Consider the following 18,956-nt stretch of genomic DNA (forward strand, 5'->3'; position numbering starts at 1 on the left):
TGTCTCCAGCAGCCCCACAGCCAATGAATGTAGCTTTGTTGTACGTGTGACAGGGAATTTCAGAGCTTCGCTCTCGAGATCGTTGAGCGTGCAAATGGTCAGACCCAGGGCTGTGGAGTCGGTAAGCCAAACCTCCGACTCCAACTACTCAATTTCCATGACACTGACTCCGACTCCCTCATACATGGCTCATGTTTAAGTGATACATTTACTGTAGCACAGATTCATCTCAGCCAAAAGTCTTGACCCTTAGATCAGGAATAGGACAGACATTTATAGGACATTTCATAACTTTCCCAAATTCTTATGAAAAAATATTCCTCACAAACTGCATTGAACTACTGTACCCAATTTATTATATATTTTAGGAGTTGGAATCGGTCCATTTTATACAGACTCCGATTCAGACTCCACCAAAATGGACTCCGACTCCGACTCGCCAGCCCTCGTCAGACCACCACCAATCCACAAGTTATCTACTCTGTGCATAGCTGATAACTTTAAATACTGGGAATAAATCTTTCATTGTATAAATGAGACTGCAAGGATGATTTTTCCCTTTAGGAAATACAAAGTAGCTATAGAAGCAAAAAGAACATGCCTATGGATATAAATGCTGGAGGCATCTGAATTGACTTGATCCAATGAAATGATGGAGACACATTATTGGTTACACCTCTACATCTCGCCATGTGCCTTTTGTGAGTTGCCCAGACAAACAGCTGCATATATGATGGTTTATGGCTTAGCAGATGGTCCATGACCCATAAGGAAAAATCATGTTCCATTCTTCCAACTCATTTACAGGAGATGGGCACCAAAGATTCAGACATGCAAATGTATAAAGCCCAGCGCAGAATTCAAATGAAGTGTGATGCCGTGAACTGCAGTGAAGAGAATATCCCAGACCCTAAAATATTTCTGAAGAAAATGTGTGGGATTAACAAAAAGGAATAGACAAAATTAGAAAATTTGGCAACCCCAGGCTTGAGATATATCTGGTATGGCAATTTTCCCTATTCACACTGTGTGCAGAATTATTAGCCACCTGAGTATTTTGACCATATCGTCATTTTTATTCACATTTTCCAACTCCAATCTGTATAAACTTGAATGCTCATTGGATGAAGCAGATCAGATTATGATTATTTGTATAATGAGGAGGGTGCGACCTAAGGAGAACAACATCTAACAAGGTGTGAAGAATTATTAGTCAGCTTATTTTCCTTAGGTAAAATGGGCAAAAAAAAGAGATTTAACTGACTCTGAATAGTCAGAGTGTTAAGATATCAGGGTATGATCACAGAACCATCAAAAGTTTTTTGCAATTAGTCAACAGGGTCTCAAAAAAAACGCGTTGAAAAAAAAAAAAGACGCACATTAACTGCCAAACATTGGAGAAGAATTGATTATGAAGCGCCCAGGAACCCATAATCCTCCAGTGCTGCCATATTCCAGAACTGCAACTGCCCTGGAGGCCCAGAAGTACAAGGTGTTCAGTCCTCAGAGACATGGCCGAGATAAGGGAGGCTGAAACCCGACCATCACTGAACAAGACACCGAAGTGGAAAAGTTAAGACCAGGCCAAGAAATATCCGAAGACAGATTTTTCAATAATTTTATTGACTAAAGAGGTTAGAATGACTCTTGATGGACCAAATGGGTATGCCTGTGGCTGGATTGAAGAAATCTACTTCAATTCTAGTTGATATCAAGTTGGAGATGGGGTACTGCTGTGGGCTGGTATTAAAGCACCACTCCAGTGGGTTTGTTTTTTCAGTACAGTGCTGGAATGGTGCTTCTAATCTAAGGTCCCTGCACCTAGTCTTATACGTACTTGCCACTGTCTTCACCATCTATCACCACCGCTCCCATTTGTCTCCCGCAGTTTGTGACCTGCCGGATCGTTCCAGTGTTTGCTGGAACGAGCCAGAGGTCACAACTCTATACAAGTCTGAGAGCCTCGTTCTGGCTCTAGTAGACTTGCATCGAGTACTTGTAACATAACTTCTGACTTCCGGCCAGTCAGAAGCTGCAGTCACAAGATGGCGTGGGGGGACCAGAGCCGTACCGAAAAAAGGTGAAGATGGCAACGGGTAAGTATAGGGGACCTTAGTTTAGTAGCACCACTTCAGCGCTGAAAAGAAAGAAAAATGCTGGAGTGGTGCTGTCTGTCAGCACAGAATGACTGTTCAAACCAAGTACAAGTGCTCGGTGCTTAATGTCGTGGCCAATCATTTATATACACTTTGTTTTGTATGCTTCTCTGGCTCTATGAAGCCATAGCTGTCAGTCACAGAAGAGAGTGGGTGGAGATTGAGGGAAAACAAGCAGCTGAAAAGGTGTATATAAATGATTGGCCCCGCCATGAAGCACAGAGCGGCGGGGCTTAACTTGAACAGTCATTCTGTGCTAACAGTCCCTTTAAAGATGAGCTAAATGGACCTAGAAGATGGAATCAAAATCAAATCCCAAACCTACTGCCAGTTTGTAGAAAATATTTTGGAAGAAGTGGCATAGGAAAAAGTCTGCATCTTTCAAGAAAGCCATGATTTTTATGCAGGACAATTCTCCATCACATGCATTGAAGTCTCCACTGCTTGGCTGCCATTAAACGCCTTAAAGGGGTATTCCCATCTCCAAGATCCTATCCCAATATGTAATAGGTGTAATAATAATAATATTAGCAAATACCTCCAATTAGAAATGTAGTATAGTATTTTTGATTCTCTGTCTCTCTTACCTCATGTGCAGGCATTGCAGGACCTTAGGTATCCATGGTTACGACCACTAGCAACTAGCTAGCTAACTGTGACTTTATCAGTGGACTTAACCATGGATACCTAAGGGCCTGCGATGCCTACACATGAGGAAAGAGATAGCAAATCAGAAAAAATATACCACATTTCTAATTGGAGATATTTGCTAATATTACTATTATTACACCTACTACATATTGGGATAGGATCTTGGAGACAGGAATACCCCTTTAAAGATGAAAGAATAATGACCTCACCTGACCTAAACCCTACTGAGAACTTGTGGGCCCTTCTTAATCGGGATATATATAGTGAATGGAAACACTACACCTCTCTGAACAGTGTCTGGGAGGCTGTGGTTGGTGATGCCTAAAAAGTTGATCGTCAACAGATTAAGAAAGTGACAGATTTCATTGATGGAAGGCCTATGACATATTGAAAAGAAGGGTGGCTATATTGGTCAATAATACACTGCTCAAAAAATAAAGGGAACACTCAAATAACACATCCTAGATCTGAATGCATGAAATATTCTCATTGAATACTTTGTTCTGTACAAAGTTGAATGTGCTGACAACAAAATCACACAAAAATCATCAATGGAAATCAAATTTATTAATCAATGGAGGCCTGGATTTGGAGTCACCCCCAAAATTCAAGTGGAAAAACACACTACAGGCTGATCCAACTTTAATGTAATGTCCTTAAAACAAGTCAAAATGAGGCTCAGCATTGTGTGTGGCCTCCACGTGCCTGTATGACCTCCCTACAGCTCCTGATGAGGTTGCGGATGGTCTCCTGTGGGATCTCCTCCTGGACAGTCTGTGGTGCAACGAAACGTTGGTGGATGGAGCGAGACATGATGTCCCAGATGTGCTCAATCGGATTCAGGTCTGGGGAACAGGCGGGCCAGTCCATAGCTTCAATGCCTTTATCTTGCAGGAACTGCTGACACACTCCAGCCACATGAGGTCTGGCATTGTCCTGCATTAGGAGGAACCCATGGCCAACGGCACCAGCATATGGTCTCACAAGGGGTCTGAGGATCTCATCTCGGTACCTAATGGCAGTCAGGCTACCTCTGGTGAGCACATGGAGGGCTGTGCGGCCTTCCAAAGAAATGCCACCCCACACCATTACTGACCCACTGCCAAACCGGTCATGCTGAAGGATGTTGCAGGCAGCAGATCGCTCTCCATGGCTTCTCCAGACTCTGTCACGTCTGTCACATGTGCTCTGTGTGAACCTGCTTTCATCTGTGAAGAGCACAGGGCGCCAGTGGCGACTTTGCCAATACTGGTGTTCTGTGGCAACTGCCAAGCGTCCTGCATGGTGTTGGGCTGTGAGCACAACCCCCATCTGTGGACGTCGGGCCCTCATACCACCCTCATGGAGTTGGTTTCTAACCGTTTGTGCAGACACATGCACATTTGTGGCCTGCTGGAGGTCATTTTTCAGGGCTCTGGCAGTGCTCCTCCTGTTCCTCCTTGCACAAAGGCAGAAGTAGCGGTTCTGCTGCTGGGTTGTTGCCCTCCTTTGGCCCCCTCCACATCTCCTGGTGTAGTGGCCTGTTTCCTGGTAGTAGTTCACCTTCTGGACACTACGCTGACAGACACAGCAAACCTTCTTGCCACAGGTCGCATTGATGTGCCATCCTGGATGAGCTGCACTACCTGAGCAACTTCTGTGGGTTGTAGAGTCCATCTCATGCTACCACGAGTGTGAAAGCACAACCAACATTCAAAAGTGACCAAAACATCAGCCAGAAAGCATTGGTACTGAGATGTGGTTTGTGGTCCCCACCTGCAGAACCACTCCTTTATGGAGTGTGTCTTGATAATTGCCAATAATTTCCATCTATTGTCTATTCCATTTGCACAACAGCATGTGAAATTGATTGTCAATCAGTGTTGCTTCCTAAGTGGACAGTTTAATTTCACAGAAGTTTGATTTACTTGGAGCTATATTCTGTTGTTTAAGTGATCTCTTTATTTTTTTGACCAATGTATATATTTTTTACATGTCAGAAATGTATTTTTGTACATTTTGAGTTGTATGACTATTATTTTCACTTTAGCAGATGAAAAGAAATAATTGAGATGGGAAAATTTAAGTTTTTCATTTATTTGTATAATAATTCTGCACACTAATAGTTGCCCAATAATTCTGCACACAAATATCCCCATGAGTAATACAAAACCTCACTATTAGTTTCTTAAATATTCAGGTTTCTTAACAATAATAAAATGAATCATCAAAAACATAAATTGCTTAATTGTGCACACAGTGTATGAACGAGGCTCAACAGTGATACCAGGTCTGGCCCATGGACAGACAGCCCTGTATTTGGAAAATCAGTAAACCCTATTTTCTAATTCCATGACAAACATTTTAAGAAAATCCTATTTTCCCTTGTCTTGGGTTCTGAAAAATCACTCATATTTTACCTTATTGTTAATTCACTCATTTGCCCGACATGATAGTCTCCATTGCTCAATTTCTATTTCATAAACCAATAGTACACATGAAAATAAGAACCTTTGTATTGTATCTTATCAGAGAAATCTTCTTCTTTCACCTCCTGGACTGACCTTTCACTCCCAATTATGGGATAAATTCTGTATTCGGTGAAGACAGATTTTCTGATTACTCAGATAGATAGGAAATGACAGTTGGTGCTTATAACATTCATTGAAGGGGAGGAGGGAGGAGCTGGAGGCCGACACAGGTATTCTGTGCAAGTTCTCCTGAAAGGACAGTCTCCTAATGGGAAAGTCTGTAGTCACTGAAGACACATTTTACCAGAGAATTGAGAATTTTAAGAAATGATGATCAGTCCAATAGGAGGTGTGGATTTCTCTAATAAGAAATATTCTAAAGTTTTATATTTTCATGTATACTGTTGCGTTATGTGAAAGAAATTAAAACGACCGTTTCTCTTCAACGATCTGATGTAGTTTTTTATAGCCTAATTTTTGCTACTGGTTTTCTTGTTTGTTTTTTTATTTTTGTGATATATGCACATACATACAGAATATACAAACTCCATTTAGATGTTGTTTTGGATTAGATTTTATTACAGGACCCCAGTGCTGCAGAGTAGCAGAGATTTAAGGCATTGGGTTTAAGTACCGGCTGTGCAGTTCTAGATACTTTACAGCTATTATTTTCATATTTACCTATAACATTCATTTTATTGTTTGTATATAGTTGGTGGCCATGTACCGGGTGCTGCCGACATTCGAAATATAACCCATTAAGGACCCGGGAATTTTTTGTTTTTGTAGTTTAATTTTTATCCTCCCCTTGTTACAAAACCCATAACCTTTTTAATTTTTCTGTCAGTAGAATATATATAAACGTTTTGATTCTGGCTTATTGTATTTTTCTTATTTTGGAAATGCGGCGACTGAAAAATAGCAATTTTAGCAGCTTTCCCTTTTATGTTTTTTTTTTTTTTTTTTTTTTTAGCTTTTCAGAATTTAATTTACAGTTAAAAATAGAAGCATAATTTAATCAGAGAAATGTATATATTCAAGAAATATTTTATACACAATTTTGATTTGATTTTGAAATGTTGTGATACACAATTACACAATAAAAATAACATTTAAAAATTAATAGTTAAAACAACGAAAGAAGGGGAGGCTGATGGGAGACACAAAATAATGAAGTAGGCAATACAAAGGGAAGCCACAAGAAAACTACCAAGAAGTGATAATATTGTAGGTATGTATAGGCACTTTTGGATATCCACAAACTTAATTACAATGCAATTATGTAAGTTAGACATATAGAGATTTGGTGTAATGTAATGCACAATAGTAAAATCAATAGTGAAGAGATAAGGATGCATTATTATTGGACATATTCCAAAAATAATGATAGAATGTGTCACCACATTAGCCTCCATCTCAGACCCCTGAAGAGCTATCACAATGTGAATGCCTCTTAAAGGAAACCTGTCAGCAGATTTTAAGATCCCCAAATATCATGATCACAGTAAAGTACCTTTAATGATTACTTCCATACCTTTATATTAGAAGTCCACGTCTTCATTATCTTGTAAACCATGAGCAAATTATTATGCAAATGAGCTCATAAATGCAGTGGTCCCCGGGAATAACGAATTTTGCATGAGATGTCGGCCGGGGTAGCAGGTCACAGAGGTGGTAGTGTCTAGGAGGTGGGCAACGCATGGAGGTGGTAGAGAGGCCAGAGAGCTGTAAGTGCAGGTCAAGCCCTTGCACTTGTGACATCATTTGCATAAGAAAATGGATTACGAGATAACTGAGACACGGACTTCTAATATAAAGGTATGGAAGTAATAATCATTACAGGCACTTTACTGTGATGACTGTTCTTTGGGGTCTAAAAAGCTACTAAACAATTTAGTGTGAAATGTATATGGACAATAGATGGGGACACAGTATGGATGCAGATATTCTGTAGGGTGAATAGTAACTACCATATGTTCTTATGATATTTTTTCCTCCAACAGAAAGTGGAAGTCCAGAGTCTCGGGTGAATGCTGTTCATTTTTTAGTTTACAAACTTCCGGAAAAAAATCAAGAAATGTTACAGCTACTGTTTCAACATTTGGCAAAGTAAGTATCGCCTAATCCTCCATTTGTACTTCTGCTCTTCTGCTCTTTTTTTCATGTTAAGTTGCCTTTAAACAACCATTGATTGGCTAGATGTACGTTAATCGGCGGATGTTAATTAGCCTGTTTCGACTGACCAACCTCACTTACTAGTTCACAGAACAATAGTTAAAGTGAGCCTGTCACCACGAAAAAACTGTTAATCTGCAGGTTAATAGCACCCTTCTGCTCTGCAGCACATATCCTGTTTGCTCAGAATGATGTGCTGTTGAGAACGTTGACTTTTAAGCAAGCTTATAAATAATGTCACCCGATGAACATGCGTTTAGCTTGATTGGATGATTGGCTGCTTGATTGCACTGCCCAACTATAAGGAATTTGAACGTTCCTAGGACGCTCTTTCCCCATTATCGGCCCATGTAAATGCACCATTAATCACACTATGGGGCAGATTCACTAATCGTGAGTAAATGTTAGACAGAGGAAACCTGATTAGATAATGTTAAAATTCACCAAATTTATCCCTGTGGCTGACCCTGGATGATAAATCTGGTGCATTTTTAGACTCTCATCTAAGATTACACCATCCATCAGTCCTGTTAGATCACCTTTTAAGCTAAAAAAAAAAATCTGCTGCCCTTTTAGTAACTTTTGTGAATTTTACTCATTGTTACCCCATTTTTAGAAACTTTGTAAGGCTGCGTGCCCACGATGAGTATTTGGTGTATTTTTTTTTTATGTAGAGTTTCTGCACCTATTAGGTTACTTGTGTTTTTTTTCATTGCCTTTTTGAATGTGTTTTTATTGCGGTTTTGTCTTTTTGGTATTTCATGTTTTAGATAAAGCTGCTTGTCTTTGATACGTCCTGGTATTTAGTTTTGACAACTTTATTGATACAGTCTCATGTGGATTACATGTGTTTTTGTTGCATTTCCACTTTGCTGGAACTGAAAACACACTGAAAAGTAATTGTGGGAACTTAACCTAAAAGTAACTAGAAAGATATAAAAAGTGTCTAAAACTATTAATAAATGTGGCACTTGAGACAGAATTCTGCCATATTTTCAGAATTTACGAAATCTCCCGCTGTGTAAAGTGCTTTCTACGACCAATGTCAAAGCATTTTAATAACTTTATCTGTCAAAGTCAGCCCACATCTATGTATTCAAAAACTGTACATGTGGCATTTGATAACTCTACCAAACCAGGATTTTTCACTCTGACCTGCACTTTTCAGAACAAAAAGTGAATATTAATGCATATCTTTACATAATGTGAACACAAATGGTGCTTATTTTAGGTCTTTTAGCTATGTGGCCTCTTTTAACATAAGTATTGTGAAATAGGATTTAAATACAGAATCATTTTTTTTTGTCTGTGTTTAAGTCGGTGTAATAAGAGTAGTGCTGGTCAGCGCTGCTGCCAATATCAGAGCTTGGGAGCCGCGGTGGAGACTGTGGAAGGGGACAAACCCCTCTAAGGCTCCTATACACATTAGATGGATGTCGGCAGAGGCCACTGGGACAAGCCAACTGTCTTGATGTGTATGGTGATCTCCCGGCTCTTCTCTCAACAGATGTCCGAAGAGAAGGATTCAGCTGTTGAAGTTTCAATGGGTAATCCTGTTGTTTTTAGGGGAGATAAGTCACTTTTTCCCTTTTCCCTGTTAAAAACTCATGAGCACTCTGCCGATCACTCCTATATGAGGAACTCTGGTAAGATGGCTGTCTGCCAAATGAACGTTCAGCTGACAGTTGTCGCGTGGATGCCCAGTATTCACATCTACTTGCTAGGGGAAGGGATAGACCCCGCAATGGGGACACCTTCAAAGCTGCTCATTGTTAAAGAGGATATCCAACCCCGAAATCCAATTTTTTTATTTTTTTTTAAAGCTAATCTGTGCTGTATTGTAATATACAACACCCCTATACATTTTGTTTTTTATTTCAACCTTTTTTTCCTCCTGAATGTCACTTTATTTCTTGCACCCAGTTTATTTACATGCGGCTCTCCAGGCCTGGCAGCTTACTGGGCTTCTTTTTTCTAAGCTCACAGTCAGAGGTAGCAATGCCTCCGGCCTCATTGTCCAGCCCCGCCCTCTACCCGCCCACTACACACTCATTGGCTGTTAGTATCTGCCCCAGCACCACCCTCTGCCCACCCACTACACTCATTGGCTGTTAGTATCTGCCCCAGCACCACCCTCTGCCCACCCACTACACTCATTGGCTGTTAGTATCTGCCCCAGCACTGACCTGTCATTCATTCCAGCACTGAAAGTAACAGAGGGGTGATCATCTCCACCTCACATATCTATAGTGCTAATAAAGTTGTCACATGTCCCCACATTACCCAATGTCAATGCCAGTTGTAATTGAATTGGGCTCATACTGTGTCCAGTGATTGGGCTCAATCTCTGGTAGTTTGTAATATAAATTGAATGTAGCATTTATATATGTATCCAAGGGGTAACGTTTCTCCTTACCTGACATGCCAAGGTGAGGAGACTTTTAAGTCGCAATGCTCCTATAAGCAAATTGTAATTACCCCAAAATAAGCAAATTGTAATTACCCCGTAGATAGAAACCATGTTTGTATTTCATGTACTACAGACACCATAAAAAAGGAGGACGCCGGACGGTTGAGTCAAAATTGATATTATAATATACAATATATAATTACAAAAATGACGTTCAGTATTTATATGCTTTGTTCTTTATGCGGCTTACATCAGACCTCTTTAATAGCGCAGCTCCATGGGGGGAGCGTCATTATTTGTATCCATCTGCACCTCCCAAAACATGATTCTTGGGTGCCAATGGGTTTCTATGGCAGTCAGCAGTCTGTTGAAGACCTTCGTGCCTGTGATCCTGGAGCTCCATTGAAACTCAGCCTGTGGTCTGGCTTCAGGAGGCTGTGATTTTTACCATATACAGCAATACAGAAGTACTGCAGTATATAGTACAAGCAATTGGATGCAGGTTCAAATCCACTAAGGGGAATAATACATACAGTGAAAAGTAAAAAAAATATATGTAATAATTTAACAACTAGGAAAAAGATAAGAAAAACATATGTTCACATTATCCCTCCTTCCCCTATTAAAAATAAGGATATTTAAAAAAAAAAAAAAAAACTTGTGGTATTGCCACATCCATAAAAGTTTGATGCATCAAAATATAAAATTGGAATATATAAAACTAAAAAACACACTGGCGCTTCACACAGGATATAGAAGCTGCTGGTAGTAAGCAGGCTCTGTGTGTATCTGCCTGCACAATGTAGTAGTATTAATAATAATAATAATAAAACAACCACAAATACTACCGCGCTAAGTACATTCAGAACTGGTGGCTCTGACTAGATGGATGTAGATAAATACAAAAAAAGGAAAATGAAAGTGCAACTCAAATGGATATCTTACTTCTAACTGCCCCCTCAGTGAGGATGCACACATTGATCCTAGCTACAATCAGCAATAGCTCTATGAGAAAGAAACAGAGAGGGAAAAGTGGCAGCACTTACTCTGAGAAGTGTGAGCTGCGTCCATAGAAAGGTGTGTTGATTAGGCAGGCTTTGCAGGATCACAGCCATCAGCTGTTGGTTGTGGTGTGGAAGTCCTCAGCCAGCCAGACCGAGCACAATAGTTCAGCAGTTGATGTGCGCTGTTCCCATACGTCCAGCTGGGTCTGTACTGATGAGTTGGCGGGGTAAAGCGGGAGCGTCCTCCCGAAAACGTGCCTCTTACCCACTCTGTAGCGCTGGTACAAACGCAGTGTGCTCCGGCCGGAAGCTTGGCCGCATGAGCGCAGAGCTGGTGGGGGCGTGGCACTGTGACGTCACAGCCCAAAGTATGAGATGTACACGGGGCCAATAAAAAAGGTCTTTTTGTGGCCCCCTGTACATCTTATACTTTGGGCTGTGACGTCACAGTGCCACGCCCCCACCAGCTCCTCTTTACCCCGCTGGCTCATCAGTACAGACCCAGCTGGACGTATGGGAACAGCGCGCATCAACTGCTGAACTATTGCGCTCGGTCTGGCTGGCTGAGGACTTCCACACCACAACCAACAGCTGATGGCTGTGATCCTGCAAAGCCTGCCTAATCAACACACCTTTCTATGGACGCAGCTCACACTTCTCAGAGTAAGTGCTGCCACTTTTCCCTCTCTGTTTCTTTCTCATAGAGCTATTGCTGATTGTAGCTAGGATCAATGTGTGCATCCTCACTGAGGGGGCAGTTAGAAGTAAGATATCCATTTGAGTTGCACTTTCATTTTCCTTTTTTTGTATTTATCTACATCCATTTAGTCAGAGCCACCAGCTCTGAATGTACTTAGCGTGGTAGTATTTGTGGTTGTTATATTATTATTAAAATATAAAAATGATCAAAACAATTGGTAAGCGCCGCAAACAGAAAATAATTCAAAACACTGAATTTGTGTTGTTGCATTCTCTGCAACAACAAAAAATACAATGAGAAGTGATCAGAATGTCGTATCTATGACAACTTAGTATCAATAAAAGTGTTGTCTCAATCTGCAAAAAAAGCGAGCTCTCCCACATCTTCAGATACCAAAAAATGAAAACATTACGTATCTGGAAAATTGCGACAAAACAATTGTGTATTTTTTTTAAATTTCCATTTATTTTTTCTACTTCTAAAAAAAAAAGAAAAAAAAAAAACTGGACATTTGTTATCGCTGTAATCGTGTGAATGAGGAGAACCATGATGGCGGGACATTTTTACCACACAATGTATGCCAAAAAGACAATTCCCAAAAAACAATGTCACAATTGCATATTTTTCACCACAATTTGAATTTTTTCCCATGTTCCAGTGCACTATGTGGTAAAATGAATGGTATGACTCAAAAGTACACCTCTACCTGCAAAAAAACAAGTTCTCATATGTCTATGTATACAGAAATGTTAAAAATGCTGTGGACCTTGGGGGGGAAAAGGGAAGGTAAAAAAAATAAAACACAAAAATGGAAATTTGCTGTCGGTAATGGATAAATACACAATACAACACATTCATACCATTACAAGGATGAGAGGAATTATGGAATACAAATTCTTCTGTAAGTAGCTGAGCGGCACAGCCATTTTTCTACAACTGAACTGTCCAGATGTAGCAGAGCTGTGTTTGTCAGTGCAGCAGAGTGGAATAGGACAAATTCATTTCAGCTACATCTCTGTTGTATATAGAGATGTGGAGATTTTGTGTTAGTGAATTGGTAACTTTACTGCCTTCTCCGCTTCCTCCTCTCCCTCACCTATAATCCTGGATCACTCTGATGTCTCCTGATTACCTCCATTGCTGTTTTATCTTTGTGCTCTTCAGTGCAGACCAGGGAGATCACTGAGCGGTGTGGGGGGGGCCATGTGTCGGGCACTGGATCTGTGGAAGGCTACAATGGGGCTGTATGTAGAGCCCGGGCAGCATGTGATCAGGGCAGGATCTGTCCTGTAACAGAGCTTAGTGTAAAAGACCGGGGAGCAGAGGGCTGTGACAGCCATACTCACTGCTCTCTAGTCTCCCTGTCCAAATGAGCACTTACATCAGACAAAGGAGGGAGGCGCTCAATGGACAGTCCATTTTGCGCCTAGCCTTAACGCAGCTGATTGGACAGGTTGATCCAATCAGCTGACTGCTGCCTCGCACTAACCTACATTGCGCAGATATCAGGAGACTGAAGAGTCTCTGCACAAGTGTTAGAATTGCCTCCAGTGCTTGCGCACAGGAGACAGGTGGAGGGTCTGGCATAGACTGGGTGTGACCTCCAGTCGTTGCAAGAACAGGAAAACTCTAGATTGATTGTGACCAGCTCCTGCAAAATCCGGAGAGAAGCTGGTCACATGCCAAAGTGTGATATCTAGGCAACGGTGCAGAATGCTGATAGTGCGTATATTACAAACTGTCAGCATTCTGTAGCATATACACATACAATATCAAAAAAGCACGTAAAACCCCTTTAAGGGTCCAAAGCGGAGAAGCCTTTTAAGATGATAATGCTCCTTTTAAACTGTTTTTTAGTATGAGACCAGTTTTACATGTGCTTTATTTATTCAATTTTATGGTGGACAATAACTTTCTTACTGTAAATCTTATTGTTTCCAGGTTTACTATTCTCTTTAAGAAGTAAGCCGGTGTCACAGTAGTCTAAGATACTTAAGAATTTATGAAACTAGAAGTTTCGCCCAATTTTCTGTGAATCTAGTGCCAAAAATATAGACACAACTCTTCTGTATCATTTATCCTTTTTTGGACTTTCTCCAGTGTTTCTAAAAATGCCAAGAAGAATTTGATGACTGTAGCTAATTTGGGAGTGGTGTTCGGTCCAACACTGATGAGGCCTCAAGAAGAAACTGTAGCAGGCATCATGGACCTGAAGTTTCAGAACATTGTTGTTGAAATACTTATTGAAAACCATGAAAAGGTACAGTGGTCTCAAATGTGACTCGAGTATAAATGTTTAACTTAATCTTAAAGAGTTAATATAAAGAGATGCGCAGGGCAGGTGGTGTCATGTCTACTGATACATTCCAGAATGTTTTCACAATGAGCAGGTATCATGTACCTTGCCACTTTAAAGGGAACCTGTCACGTGATTTATGCTGCCCAAACCACAGGCAACATGAATCAGAGCCTGACTACACGATTGCAGCCAGTTATATAGCCCTCTGAAACATTCCATCATTTCAGAGAAAATATACCATAGTTAGAAGATCTGGTCTGGGACCATAGCCATGGACAAGACTAGTCCTGCGCCACGCCATGTCACATTCAACCCACCGCCGCTCTCACTATGGGAAAAACTTGTCAATCGACTAGAGCTGCACTGGGAGAAGTCTGCTAGATATGGCACAAGACTATTCTTTTCTCTGCCTATGGTCCCTATATTTTCTTTGAAGATGTGGTCACTTCTCGATCACCTTTACTGAACCAGGATGTTGTAAGGGGATGTTGGTGACAATACCTGTGGTAATTGACCCATCGCTGCCCCATGATGACCTCCTGTTTCAGGAGGGTTGACAGTTGTGAAGAAGCGAGTGCAGCCCCAGCCTCCTGTTACGTCCCTTTTGAGACTATTCTCAAACGAAATGTCACAGGAAGTAAAGTGAAAAAACACATATTTAGGAAACATGGCAGGATAAGGAGAAGTGTAAGGAATGTAATAATGCAGCTAACTACAAAAGTTGCTAGGGCTTAAAAATAGATATTTATACAGGGTTTTATAGGTATCGGACCACCCCTTTAAAGAGTCTATCTGGTCATCTGATAAAAGTCTACAGTCACATAGAAGATATTCTCATATTACAGGCAACAACGAATGATCACATGACCGAAAGTATGTGACTTGCATACTTCCGTTCACATCCCGATTAAACATGGTTGACCACGCTCAATTCACTTGTATTGAGTGAGACTGAGCACGTCAAGTCGGAATGTGACTGTATGCAAATCGCATACTTGCAGTTACGTGACCTTCCACTCTCACAGACAATACCAGAGAATCTTGACATCATGCGGTACACATACTGTAAAAATTCAAAAGTCTGCAGTCATATAGAGTGGAGGGCTGTGAAGTCGGTAAGCCAAACTACCGACTCCTCAATTTCCCTGACTTCCAACGCCAACTCCACAGCGCTGGTAGGAGGGGCTTCACTTCTGAGCGTCTACTTAAAGCGCAGCACAGATTCTTCTCAACTAAAAGCCTAGACCTTTAGATAAGGAACAGAACAGACATTTATAGGACATTTCATAACTTTCCCAAACTCTTCTGAAAAAAATTTACAGCACATCCTGCATTGTACCACTGTACCCAATTTATTATATATTTTAGGAGTCGGTCCATTTTATACCGAATCCACCAAAATGGACACCAACTCCGACTCCACAGCCCTGATAGAGTGACTGCAGACTTTTATCAGACGACCAGACTACCCCTTTAAAGGGGTTGTCCAGTGCTTTTCATATTGATGGCCTATCCTTAGGATAGGTCATCAATATTAGATTGATGGGGGTGCAATACCCAACACCCCCGCCAATCGGTTGTTCTTGGTATCAGACAAACTTGATCAGTTGCAATGCCTCACAGCCCACCTCCGTCAATTATATAGTGGGCGCGGTTGGGTATTGCATATCCGCCCCTATTCGAATGAATATGCAGAAGTGCAGTTTTCAGCCTCGGCCGCTATAAAGTTGTATAGAGTTGAAGGAGCTGAGCTTTTCCACTCCGTAATTAATCGCGTCTGAGTGGAGTCTGCATCGGGACACTAAGGATAGGCCATCGATGTAAAAGGACTGAACAACACATTTAAATACTAAGCTCTTGACAGCTGTTGACATTTCTGCCCCCATCCTGCTGCCCCATCCTTCAATTAAATAAAAAAAAAACACTCCTACTCGTCTTTCTATCGCTCCCCTGCAGCGCGTCACCTGTGTTATTTGACTAAAATGGCACCGGAATCAGTGCCTGCATAGCACGATATTTGCAGTGCGTCTTCAACAAAATGGCGCCAGAGTAAGCTCATGCATACCGCGCTGTTCGGCGCCATTTGGTTTAAGACGCACTGCAAATGTGTCTTCACTAAAATGGCGTCGTATATCGCACTATGCGCAGGCGCCGATTCCGACACCACACTCCTCCCCCGGCCTCCGGCAAGTATGTGCTTATGGCCCCGGTATGCGTTCAGTGCCTACACATACCGCGATCTCCAACGCCACACACCTTGCGCAGTCTATGGAGGCTTCGGACAGAAGGACACATCCCTGGTTATATTATAGATGATATAGACTCCAGCTTACACACAGATCAATGCTTCTGGATATGTAGATTTGCTGTACATTTAATAAATATAAAATTAGGCGTCATTAATTCAGTTATTGTAATTCGACATACTGTCAATAATCTGCATTGTTTTATTTTCACAAGCTTAATGTATTCTTTTATCTTTATGACTGCTGTGAAGTAGCTTCTATAACTGCTAACAGTTACTTGCCAGAGGTGTACAGCGCACGACAAATTAAAAGTCAAGTGAGGTGACACTGGGATATAAGGGAGGGCTGGGAAACCAACTTTCATTGGTAGAAGAAAAATATTTCATTACTGGCAATGTCCCAGGGCTAACAGACTAGACAAGAGATGTATTGTTATAAGGAAAGTATGGAAAGTAATGCCTAAACTATTTATAAGTCACAGATAAGTGTGTGTGCAAGAGTGTAATTTAAATGTGTGTTTTTATATCCGTACATCTTCATTTGTGTTCATAATGTTAGTAATTGAAAAACATTAAACATAACATTAAAAGCATGTAATTATAATTTTCTGTTTTGGTTTCATAAGGAACATTTTGCATTGAATATTGCCTTATCTGCCTTCTCTGCTTGACAGTGCATATAGATATCACTGTCAATGACTTGTTGAACCGCCTACCGGACTCCTAAGTCTATTAAGGGATTTAAAGTGAACCGGTCATCTGGATATTACAACCCTAATTAATGGCATAGGAGTAAAGAGGCTTTATTCCTTATTAAACCCATACCTTGGTAGTAGAATTTTATTTTGACGTCATAGAGAAAACCAGGTGGGCATAATACTACTCAGACAACACAGGGTGAGGGTAAAACAGTGTGGCAATATTTTATTGAACCACCAAATAGACAATAACATATAGAACAGTCCCAGCAAATACCCAAGATGGTACAACATTACACAGTCCTCTCCCTTCCGCTGGACCGCTGGAAATAGATCAGCTGCAACTTTGGGACTTCCAGGGCAAACTACCTCAACCAGTGGCCCCCTGCTTTTGGCAGGCACCCACAGAGAGGAGGTAGCGTCAAGCTTAGGAAGCTGACAGTCCATCGAGGTACAAGGCCTGTAGACCCGAAGGTCCCACCCTGGCCTCTCCGAACAACTCCATGGGTTCCAGGTGACCTCATTGTCCCAACCTGGCTTTCTCTGAGTGTCTCCATGGGTTCCAGGTGACCAGATGGTCCCAACCTGGCAATTCCAAACAACATATCCATGGGACCAGGTGACCTCATTGTCCCAACATGGTTTCCTCAAATGTATCCATGGGTTCTCTGATGGTCAATGGAGCAGATCTGTATTCTTCCAGCCAGGGCCGTGTACCCTTTGGCTGGAATCCTGTAAAATCCAAATCTGTGTCTCTCTGTGGCTACGGTCATCATTCACAGGTCAGGGGGAGAGGTGCAGGGTTCAGGGCTCATTGTTTGAGCATTTAATCAATTTACATAGTTGGTATCCCTCTGCTCTGTAAATCAACAACTGGCTTAGTACAATATGTAATTAGCATATTAACAAACACTATTGTTCTACCCTGAGTCGTTGTCTTTCTTGACCAGTCAACATAAACACAATAGTGTATTTCTCTTGGCCTAACAAATCTAGTTGTCTGGCTAATTAAGATTAGAAGCTGTCATCGCACCAGGATTGAAGCTTTAGTCACAAGTGCATGGGGCAGGCACTGTACTTCCAGCTTTCATGTGCCTCTCCCTCCTCTCCACCTGCCACCAGCCTCTAATGAACAGATCACTCTTGCCTTCCCCATTCGAGATCAAGCAGAACCTTATTTCGCACCTCCCTTCTCAGTAGATGACAACAAGGCGATGATGCCCTTCTACACAAAATCTTCAGAGTTCATTGAAGAGCTTAAAATGAAATGCCCACACCTGTATTTGTTAGTAAAATTTCAATGCTTGATTACTTGAAGATTTAAAAAATATAATTCTACAAGCAAGGTATGGATTTAATAAGGAGGTGAGTTACTCACATGCCATTAGTTAGGATTGTAACATCCCGATGGCAGGTTTACTTGAAATAAATTACATGCTATTCCTAATCTTTTCCTACAAAACTGCATAGCAATCTGCTCCGCTTCTCTTGCTCTATGCCATTCTGTCCACTTCCTTTTACATGAATGCTCATGTAAACTGTGTGCTGCAAAATAGAAATCACTTCAAAATATAATATACTGCTATTTGTTTTTGTCTATTGATATCCTAAAATTGTTCATTCCTTTTCCACGACTTTCCTGATTGTTAACTGCTATTATTCCTCACAGGTTGGGTTTGTAAATCTTTCCAGCAGGTGCTATCTTCTTTATATATATAGGATAACAGCCCAAGGGAAAGCCTCTAACAGTCTTGCAGTGTTTTGGATATAGATTTTGCTTTTCAACATTGGAATAAAAATGTGTTCTTTTTATGCAGAACTGCTTATGTGTGGGTTGTTGCCATATTTCTTTTATGGATTTTGTGAGTTGCACAAAGCCCACTAGGAGAGGTGTACCAATGATTGATCCTCTAACCATGTCAATATGCAAAGCAGTACTTACAGGAAAGCTGTCACTTCCAGAAACATTATTTATAATGGTTAATGTATAGGTAAATGACTCTTAAATCATGCCTGGCTGCCTTACTAGAGCAGTAGCTACAAGGAGAAAATGTAATTTTATTCTCCTTGCTTCCGCTCGCTTCCAGTCCTCGGGGTGATGCGGAGTGATGAAGCAATCACTACACAATGAGTGCACTGTTACCACTCCCCCCTGGTAGGCTGTCAAT

At 41.1% G+C, this 18,956-nt stretch overlaps 1 protein-coding gene across 2 annotated transcripts in view; it reads left to right on the forward strand.

Annotated features, from left to right (window-relative positions):
- ARHGAP10 (Rho GTPase activating protein 10) overlaps positions 1 to 18,956 on the forward strand; it is a 265,976-nt gene that overhangs the window by 160,211 nt on the left and 86,809 nt on the right. For both annotated transcript variants that reach the window (XM_073642512.1, XM_073642513.1), the window contains exons 17-18: positions 7,261 to 7,366; positions 13,647 to 13,806. In XM_073642512.1, the coding sequence (XP_073498613.1) occupies positions 7,261 to 7,366; positions 13,647 to 13,806 (266 nt within the window). The remainder of the gene's footprint in view (positions 1 to 7,260; positions 7,367 to 13,646; positions 13,807 to 18,956) is intronic.

The sequence above is a fragment of the Phyllobates terribilis genome, unplaced genomic scaffold (genome assembly GCF_046119375.1).
Source record: "Phyllobates terribilis strain yellow unplaced genomic scaffold, ASM4611937v1 Scaffold_1__5_contigs__length_1240528914, whole genome shotgun sequence".
Taxonomy (NCBI): domain Eukaryota; kingdom Metazoa; phylum Chordata; class Amphibia; order Anura; family Dendrobatidae; genus Phyllobates; species Phyllobates terribilis.